The following is a 10,714-nucleotide window of genomic DNA, read 5'->3' as shown; positions in this document are numbered from 1 at the left end:
CGGCGGCACTTATTGGCTGTGATCTCCTCCACCTTCATGATCTGGATGGAGTGGGCCCGGGCACGATGCTGAGCGCCCATGTCACGGTAGTACTGGGTGACAGCACCTGCAGTGGTCAGGTCCTGGTACCCCCGGTACATATTGTGGGTCCCACTGCGGGAGTCGTAGTGCAGCCAGATGCCACAGTTCTTCACGAGCAAGGGGGACTTCTCCAACACCTGTCCACAGTATACAATCTCCCCAGAAGACTTTTTCATCTTCTTCATCTGTGACACAAAGCACCATAAGCGGGACTTGGCAACGACATGGTTGGGGGCAAAGATGCGCATGTGGTAAAGCGGTGGAGTCCGACACTTGGTGGTGGTGGGGTGGAGCAGGCAGCACTCCCCCTCCTTGTACTCACGAAGTGTCCTCCCAGCCTTGATAGGGATCTCTCAGCACTCGCCACTACCACAAAAAGGATTTTGAACATTTCTTCTTATCTGACATGTCATTACCAAATATTTTTCCCCAGTTATGGCTTTCCTTTTTACCCTGTTAGAGAAATTTTTTAATGTGCATAGGGGTTTGATTCTTAGAAGATCCCATTCATCTATTTTGTTTTCTCCTAGTTGTATGTTTTCAGGATGCTTGGGAGACTGTTCATGTTGTGGATTAGGACTTCTAGAGTTCTTGCAAGCTTTTCTCTGATGATGTTTATTGTCCTTGGTTTTACTCCTGGGTCCTTGATCCACTTTGAGTTGGTTTTTGTATATGGTGTGAGGATTTTGCCTGAGTTTTCTACAGATAGTTTTCCAATTTTGCCAACACCATTTGTTAAAGACTTTTCATTTCCCCACTTAACTGATTTCATCTTTGTAAAAAATCAGTTGACCATAGATAGATAAGCTGATTTCTGGGTTCTCAGTTCTATTCCATTGATCTGTGTGCCTATCACTATACCGGTACCACGCTGTCTTGACCACCACAGCAGTGTAGTAGGATTTAAGGTCAGGGAGTAGGATGCTTCCTACCTTGTTTCTCTTTTTCAGGAGTGCTTTGCTTATTTGGGGGTCCCTTTCCATTCCAGATGAAATTGAAAATTGGCTTTTCCATCTAGTTGAAGAATAGAATTGGCATTTGTGTTGGGATTGCATTGAACTTGTAAATTGCCTTTGGTAGAATTGTCATTTTCAAAAAATTTAGTCTTCCTATCCAAGACCATGGCATATTCTTCCATTTCTCCAAGTCTCTTTTCCTTCCTTCCTCCCTTCCTCCGTTCTTTCCTTCCTTCCTCGTGATTTTCTTTGAATAGATCTTTTGTGTTTCTAGTTAGGTTTACTCCCAAGTATTTAACCTTGTGTTTAGCTATTGTGATGGGTATTGTTTTTCTTAGCTCCAGTTCTGTACTCTCTTCGTCACTGTAGAGAAAGCCAATTGATTTCTGTAAGTTGATCTTGTATCCTGCCACTTTACTGAACTGGTCAATTATGTCCAGTAGTTTTCTCACTGAGTCTTTAGGATTTTCTAATTGTTCTATCATATTATCTGCATATAAAGAAAATTTTACCTCCTCTTTGTCAATTTGGATACCTCTTATTTCCTTGTATTGTCTTATTGTTCTCGCTAAGACTTCCAGTACAGTATTGACTAAGAGAGATGATAGTGGACATTCTTGCCTAGAGAGTAACCCAGACTGGAGAAGCAGATTGAAACTTAGAGATGAACATAGAAAGAAAGAAAGAAATAAGATAAAATACAACTGTATACAATTATCTGTTAAATTTGACTCTTCCAGAGCAGTTTTGCAATCCTACCAGAGAATTTAGGACTAAACTGTTGTTGTTGTTAGGTGCCAGCGAGTACAACAAATAGTGATCTTCTGGACAACAGATCTGAACCCTGCTCTGTCCGGAATCATCATCATCATAATTTCTTTTTTAATGTAGCAAAACAAGTAAAAAAAAGTCTTATTAAGATAATGCAGGAGGCATGACTGGTAGAAGAAACAGGCCGTGTGAAAGGGTTATAAAGAAAAGGAAAGAAGAGTGGGAGAAATACCCCTGGAAAGCCAGGGGTGGGTCCAAACCAAATGCAGTTAGAAGCAGGAAGCATCCACTTCTTAAACAACATGCCTCTGAAAACCTTATGAACTTTGATAAATGTCGATAGTTACAGAAAGGGCTTGTTCATAGGGTGGCTATGAGTCATGCTCGAAGGCAATCGTCATCATCAATCATCAACAACAGCAGATAAAAAGAGAGCTACCCTCATTATTTCTGTCACACTTGAGCCCATTGCTGCAGTCACTGTGCCAGTCCATGTGGTTGAGGGTCTTCCTCTCTCTCACTGTCCCTCCATCTTTCCAAGCATGATGTCCCCCCTCCAAGGAACAGCCTCTCCAAACAACATGCCCAAACTAGGTGAGATGAAGCTTAATCATTTTTACCTGTAAGGACCATTCTGGACTTTCTCCAAAAGATACCTATTATCTCCAAGACATATGTCCAATATACATCTTAGAGGGCTAAGTCAATGACTCATCAACACATTGCCATCAAGTCAGTCATTCATTTCATAGCAACCCTTTCAGCCTGGGGAGAACTGTCCCGTAGAGTCCCCCAGGTAATAGATTGTCTCATCCTCCTCTCATAGAGCAGCTGATTAATTTGAATGGCACACCATTTTGTTAGCATCTGGATATTTGACTAGTGAGTCACCAGGGCTCCTATTTAGTAACAGGCTCATTCAAATGAACAAATGAATGAGAGGGGATTTATTAATTATATTGTTGTTATGTGACATTGAGCTGCTTACGACTCATAGCGACCCTATGTACAACAGCCCTAAACCCTGCTCTATCCTGTGCCAATCTCACCATCTCCAACACACCCATCCGGATTACCCCAGTCACTGAACCAATCCACCTCATAGGGGGCCTTCCCCTTCTGCGCTGTCCCTCCACCCTACAAAGGATGCAAGAACCTGTCCCTCCTTGCAACATGTCCAAAGTATGTCAGATGGAGCCTTAGAATCCTTGCCTCCAAGGAGCAGCCCAGTTTGACCCTTTCCAGGATGAATCTGTTTGTTTTCCTAGCAGTCCATGGTACCCTCAATACTCTTCTTCAGCACCACAGCTCAAAGGCATCAATTCTCCTTCTATCCTCCTTAGTCATTGTCCAACTCTCTGATGCATAACAAGTGATAGCAAAGCAAAGACCATGGCCTGTATCAGACATACCTTAGTCTCCAGAGAGACACCATTGCTCTTCAGTACTTTGGAGAGGTCCCTAACAGCAGACTTTCCCATGGCAATACATCTTCTAATTTCCTGGCTGCTAGATGCTGGTACTGAGAGTGTTGCCTGTGGAGTCAAGCAGACTGAAGCTGTGAACAATCTCAATCTCTTCACCATCCATCCTGATGCTACCAATTGGTCCAGTGGTGAGAATCTTTGTCTTCTTGACATTGAACCTCAATCCATATTGGAGGCTGCAGTCCTTGACCTCTGCAGCAGGTGCTTCAAGTCCTCCTCAGTTTCAGCAAGCAGGGTTGTATCATATGCATATCGCAGATTGTTGATAGATCTTCCACAATCTTGACCCCACATTTCTCCTCATAGAGCCCAGCCTCCCAGATAATCTGTTCTGCATACAAGTTGAAAAGGTATGGAGATAGGACACATCCCTGGCATACACCCTTCCCAATTTTGAACCATGCAGTGTTCCCTTGCTCTGTTCTGACGACTGCCTCTTGGTCCAAGTATAGGTTTCACATTAGAACAATCAAGTGTTCTGGGATTCCCATTCTTCTGAGTCAGCCACAGTTTGTTATGATCCATACAGTCAAATGCCTTTGCATAGTCAATGAAACACAGATAGACATTCCTCTGGTATTCCCTGCTTTCAGCTAAGATCCATCTAACATCAGCTACAATTAGTTAATTATGTAATTAATTGTAGATACCAAGAAAAACCTTCTTACAAGATAAGACTTGTTTGTGACTCAGCTGCAAGCAATATTCTAATCATAACTAATATTGCTTTTGATACTTCTATTTTAAAAAGTTGAGATGTAACCAAGGAAGAGGAAAGTATTTCTATATGGCAAGGTGTTGTTGTTTTGTTATGTGCTGTTGAGTCACATATGTACAACAGCCTTAGACCCTGTTCCATGCTGTGCCAATCTTATTGTCTCTGACACACCTACCCCCATTACTGAATTAGTCCATCTCATTGAGGATCTTCCTCTCCTATGCTGTCCCTCCACCCTCTCAAGCATGATGTCCCTCTCCAAGGACAGATCCCTCCTTGCAACATGCTCAAAGTATGTCAGACGAAGCTTCAGAATCCTTGCCTGGTCTCACCCTTTCTAAGATGGTAAGGTGTACAGGCCTTAAATTCTCATTTTGTTGTTGCGTGACGTTCAGTTAGCTCTACCTCTTTGTGATTCCATGTATAATTGAATTAAACCCTGCCCATTCTTGCACCATCCTTACAATCTCTCCTGTGTCAAAACCGAGTGTTGCTGTCACTGTGTCACTTCATCTCATTGAGAGTATTCTTTTTGGCTGACCTTCTCTTTTTCCAAGCATGATGTCCTTCTCTAGGGACTAACTTCTAATCACATGCCAAAAGTATGTGAATGAAGGCTCACTATGCTCTGGCTGCATGTTTTCAGCTATATCAATTTATTTTGGCAGTGCATGGTTTATTCAATATGTTTCACCAACATTACAATTCAAAGACATCAGTTCTTCTTCAGATGTCCTTATTCATTGTCCATTTCTCACATGTAGATGAAGCAACTGAAAAGACCATGGCTTGAGGCAGGAACACCTTAGTCTTTGAAGTGACATCCTTACTCTTCAGCACTTTAAAAACATCCTTGATAGTAGATTTGCAATATGCCATTTGCTTTCTTGACCATTTAAAGACATCCTTAGTAATTGCTTTGCAATACATCACTTTCTTTCTTTTCTGAGCATAAATAAGAAGTGTTTTAATACATTATCATCAGAATGAAATGAAGTAGAGAGATGCTGCAGAAGAGAAAAAAAAATCATATTGCAAACAATTCATGCCACAAAATGAGTGTCTTATTTAAGATAATACCAATCATGTGTAGAGCTTTCTAAATTTATCATTCATTTTCTTGACTGCTCTTCCATGACTTGATTATGGATCCAAAGAAAATGAAATCTTTGACAACTTCTATCTTTTCTCCATCTATCATGATGTTGCCTATTGGCCCAGTGTGAGGATTTTTGTTTTACTTTTGTTGAGATATAATCTATAGTAAATGATTATTATTTGAACTTCTTCAATAAGTGCTTCAAGTCTTCATTTACCTCATCAGGATAACTCAGGATAACATCATTGTTGATGAATCTTTCTCCAATTCTGATGCCACATTCTTTTTCATATAATTCAGCTCTTCAAATTCTTTGCTTAATATAGAGATAAAATGTTGTGGTTATGTGCTGTTAAGTCAGAATCAACTCATAGCTGGCCCTCAAACAGGTTTTCAGAGGCTGTAAACTGCACGGAAGGAGATTGCCCACCTTTCTCCCCACAGCAGTTGGTGGATTTGAACTGTGTGCCTTTGGGTTGGCAGTTCAAACTCCTTACTTGGTCACCAGAGCTCCCTAGAAATTAAATGTTGTTGTGTACTGTAGAGTTGGAACTGACCCATAGCTGACCTTCTGGTGGGTTTTCAGAGGGAGCTAATCACACAGGAGGAGATTGTCCATCTTTCTCCTGCAGAGCAGCTGGTAGCCTCGAACCTAGTTCCTTCAGGATTGCAGTGCAGCTTCTTGCCACTAGGCCACCAGAGCTCCCTGAAATAGGTGTGGTAAAAGAATACAACCTTAATACACATATTTTCTGATCTTGTTCTATTTGAACAACTGTTTCTTGGTTTGTGTAGAGGTTCTTCATGAGCACAGTTAACTCTTCTTCTCAATGTTACCCGTAATTTATTATGACTCACACAGTTGAATGCCTTTGTATAGGCAATAAAACACAATAATCAGCTTTCTTGTATTCCCTGCTTTCAGTCAAGCTCCATCTGACATCAGCAAGGGTTTGCCTCATTCCACAGCCTCTTCTGAACTCAGCTTGAATTCCTACCGTTTCCTGTGGTTGAACTGCTCCAGCCATTTAAAAATAATCTTCAGCAAGATTTTACTTGCGTGTGATAGTAATGATATTGTTAAATAATCTCCACATTCTGTTGGATCACCCATTTTTTTTAAATGGGCATAAACATCGACTCTGTGAACAATAGCTCTGAACTCTGCTTTATCCTGAGCCAATCTCACCATCTCTGACACACCTACCCCCATTGACCCAGTTATTGTGTCAGTCCACCTCATTCAGAGTTTTTCTTTTCTGCGCTGACCCTTCACCCTGCCAAGCATGATGTCCTTCTGCAAGGACTCATTCCTTTTGGTAACGTGCCCAAAGTATGTGAGATGGAGCTTTAGAATCCTTGCCTGTTCCAGACTCTTCTCCAGCACCACAACTCAAAAGCACTGATTCTCATTGTCCAGCTCTCTGATGCATAGCAACTAATTGCAAAGACCATAGCCTGGATCAGGTGCACCTTAGTCTCTAGACTGACAGTTTTAGTAATAGTTTACAAAAAAACAACAAACCAACCAAAAAAAGCTACAGCCTTGAAAACCCTAACCCTGTGGGCACTTGGCCATACTCCGTTGTTTATAGAGTCAGCGTTCTACTCCCTCCTGTGAGTTGAAATTAACTTCACACCAGTGGGCTTAGTTTTGGACTAACAGTACTTCTAAACCACAAAGATGGCTGAGAGGCATTCATGCAAAGGCACTTTTGCTAGCGATGACCTCATTCAAGGCTGGTGGCTTTGAACTGCACACCTTTGGGATTGCAACACAGCTTTTTACCACTACACCATTCAATACCCTGGAACACCTCAAAATACAATATGAGACTCTAGCTTACAGATGGAGAACTGAAGCCTTTGGAGTCAGAGCATTTTAAGTCACAAGGGATGTACAAAGCTGGAAAATGAAGCCAGAAGTCTGGGGTCCCCATCTGTCCTTTTTTCCACATTATTATGCCATCTGTGAGCTAATCAGGGATGTAGACATCTTCTGTTACAGGAAGAAAAGTACCCAACTGGGGAATGGGAGGGAGGAGAATATCTTTAAACAAGCCTCTTGGAAAAGGTGCTCAACTCCAAGAAGAGGGCTTAAAATTATTCAGGAACTGTTCCCTCTTTTTAGATAGCTTTAATACTGGAGGAAATAGATGAGGGCAAGAAGTAGGCTTTCCAAATACACCTGAGTGTGATAGGCTCCAGTCAGGTTGCACACCTACCAAGATGCTAGGTACAATACCAAATATTTCCAGCAGAGGGCAGCATTTCATAATAATATGAATATCACCGCTATTAAATATGATTAGAAAGCCAAGATGCTCCTTTTTTAATAGAAAAGAAAAAAAAATCCGTGGGCAGTTCTACTGTGTCCTATAGGGTTGCTCAGAGTTGACATAATGGCGTTCCTTTGGGTTTGGTGGAGTCAAGGTAGGAGATGTGATAAAAAGAGGACAGGTGAGTTAAATATAATGTTACAAGTCTGAATGTATTCTATGTACTCTTTGAGTGTCTGGCCTCTAAGTTCTAATTATAGTTATGATCTTGGCCTCTATAACATTAGACAAACCTTTTTTTTTTTAAAAAAGATGCGAGCCTTTTTTTTGTGTGTGTGTGTGTGTGCGCCTTGGTTTCCCCAGCCGTGCAATGGGAAACTTACTAAATGAAATAATTAATAGCAATGAATAAATTTTTGCAGTTACAGAAACTGTGTATTACCCCCAAATTTTAAGATACTTAATGATTATTGCCTTTTATACTGTTGACTGTTATTGCGCAATGAGATTTCATTATGATGGAGAAGAGGTATTTTGGTGGTGCTTTGTAGCAGTCCGAGGTGTCCCAAGAATGATTGTCAAAATGTATGGAAAAGTTTTGACTAGCAAGTATGAATCATAATACTTAATACTCAGAACACAAACCCAACAAGTATTTAGTATATTTGACACAGAAAAAATGGTTAGCTTCTAGCAGAACTTTAGTCCTTAATGAATTAATGCTTTCTAAAACTGAAGTGTTTGATCACTTGTAAGTACGTGTCCACACATGACTGCAGCTAAGTGACCAAGTCGAAGCATCGGGTTCTATTTTAAGGATCAAAGAATCAGCGAGTGTTTTGGGATTAAAATTCTAATATCAGTGTATAATTATTTTTCATCTTTGGAGATCTAATGAAGTAGATTTTTCAACCTGTAATCACATCTTGAGTTTTTCTCCTCTTTAGTATCAGAGATTTATAATTTCAGGATTAACACACAATCACCATTGTGTAAAATTAAAAAAAAATACTATTTACTTCCATGCAATTAAATTTTAAATTTCCACTTGTTAGTGTATATGCCTCACCAAATCCTTTCAGCTATTTAGTATTTATTAAAGCTGAAGATCTCTTTTCCTTCTTTGGTATATACTATCAATATGTTGTTATTGTTGATTGCCATTGAGTCAAGCATGACTCATAGTGACCCTATGAATAAAAGAACTGAAGCCTTTCTATAACTATCGTTGTTTCTCAAAGTTCATCATTTTCAGAGGCTCAGGAAGTGGATGCCACTCCTGCTTCCAATATGGTACGTTACAAAAGGCCAGGACGGGCTAGCCGCAGTAGTATGCCTGATACTCCTGTGGCAGTGGCATAAGCAGAATGACATTTGAGCAAAACCTTGGGATCATTTCCGAGTGGGCAGCCTTTGAAAATGTATGCTCAAAGGAGGCAGTATGGATGAGAGCAAGACTGTTGGGTCAAATTTAGAACTGGCTGGCCTTACATTTGATATTTGGAAAACAAGAGACTCAGGGATAGTACTAAGCCAAATCTGACTTTTGTATTATCCATGGTTTTAGTTTTATTTTATTCAATTTTATAATGCAAAGTAGACATGTGGAAGTCTGGAAACTTTATAGATTTCTTTATGTTTCTCCATCATGGCCTTTCCTTTCACAAAATTCTGAAGTCTGTATTACATTGTATTCTAAAAATGACCTTTTTTTGCCATGTTAATCTCAAATGTGGTTTAATAATTGCTTTAAAATTACATAGAGTGTTGTTAACTGCAAAGATGATTAAAAATCTGTTTTCATGGGACCTGCATTGTTGTAAATGGAGCCTAGTTTCTTGTGATGCCTTGGTGACAAATATATCTAATAAGTTTGTCTAAAAATTTCTTTCCTGTGTCTCCAGTATTTATATCTAGCCTCGAGAACTCTGGTTACCTGGTTCATAGGGAGTTGTATTGCTAACCCCAAGACCAAGCTGGTTCAAATTCACCAGCTGTTCTGTGAGAGAAAGATGGACTATTTTCTCCTATTTTATTAAAGTCTTGCAAGACCACTGGATGGTCAGCTATAAGTTGGTTCCAACTTCATAGCAATGAGATGAGAGCAAATAATATGAAAGCATAGCAGCTCAGATTAGCTAAGACTTATTAAGCACACAGATTTCTATCTTTAGCTTTAGAAGCAACAGGTAACTTAAAACATTTGCACTCTTCATCTAGTCTCCTTATAACTGCTGTTAATAATTCTTGGACAAATCTTTTTGAGGGAGTTAACCCTTTAGTTAAAAGGGTTGTTGTTGTTGTGTACTGTCGAGTCACTTACGACTCATAGCGACCCAGCCCTAAACTCTGCTCTGTCCTGTGCCAATCGCACTGCCTCTGACACACCCACTCCGATTACCCCAGTCACTGAATCAATCCACCTCATAGAGGGTCTTCCCCTCCTGCGCCGTCCCTCCACCCTCCCAAGCATGATGTCCCTTTCCAAGGATGGGTCCCTCCTTGCAACATGTCCAAAGTATGGCAGACAAAGCCTCAAAATCCTTGCCTCCAAGGAGCCGCCCGGTTTGACCCTTTTCCAGGATGAATCTGTTTGTTTTCCTAGCAGTCCATGGTATTCTCAATACTCTTCTCCAGCACCACAGCTCAAAGGCATCAATTCTCCTTCTATCCTCCCTTGTCATTGTCCAACTCTCTGATGCATAAACTAAAGGGTACTACACAGAAAAAGGAGCTTTGAGTCAGGAAGGGGAGGGTGACAAGGTGTGCTACCTGCTCAGGGCTTCACAGCTGGTGTCCACAGTCTGACTTTTGTATTCCCAAGCAGGACTTTGAACTGGTTGTACCACTTCAACAAGGGTCAACAAAGCAAAACTGGAATAGACTAAAATTTTTTAAATTGGGTTATCTGAAATAACTGAAACAGGAAAATTTATGAGTGAAAGCTCTGAAATAGGAAACTTGGAAGAGGTATAGTGGGTCCTTCTAGGAATCTCGATGTGTGAGGTTAGATTATTGGTAGAACTGTGGAGAGCCACAAATTCAGAGGGCAGTGATCAGCCGCCATCTTTGAGCAGGGCACTGTTGATTCTGATTCTGCCAATCAAGATATTTGTTTTGTATGCAAAATGCAACTGGCCTTGTTTTCTTAGAGGGTGATTATGTTTCTATCAGGGCTTTGACCCATCATTTTTTCTCACCCCAATCATCATTACAGTTCATTCATATTTTTGAAATTTTAGTCTATTCTGTTTTGCTTCCTTGTTGTTGTTGTTGTTGTTATGTGCTGTCGAGTTGCTTGCGACTCATAGCGACCCTATGTA

At 40.6% G+C, this 10,714-nt stretch overlaps 1 protein-coding gene across 1 annotated transcript in view; it reads right to left on the bottom strand.

Moving 5' to 3' along the window:
* LOC102866850 (paternally-expressed gene 3 protein-like) overlaps nt 1–10,714 on the bottom strand; it is a 72,228-nt gene that overhangs the window by 58,805 nt on the left and 2,709 nt on the right. Inside the window, exon 2 of the mRNA XM_006885202.1 lies at nt 5–419. Coding sequence (XP_006885264.1) covers nt 5–419 — 415 coding nt within the window. The remainder of the gene's footprint in view (nt 1–4; nt 420–10,714) is intronic.

The sequence above is a fragment of the Elephantulus edwardii genome, unplaced genomic scaffold (assembly GCF_000299155.1).
Source record: "Elephantulus edwardii isolate Elephantulus edwardi_28Jun2011 unplaced genomic scaffold, EleEdw1.0 scaffold00041, whole genome shotgun sequence".
Lineage (NCBI taxonomy): Eukaryota > Metazoa > Chordata > Mammalia > Macroscelidea > Macroscelididae > Elephantulus > Elephantulus edwardii.
The sequence above is the reverse complement of the archived record's forward strand: the minus strand, read 5'-3'. Positions and strand labels throughout refer to the sequence as shown.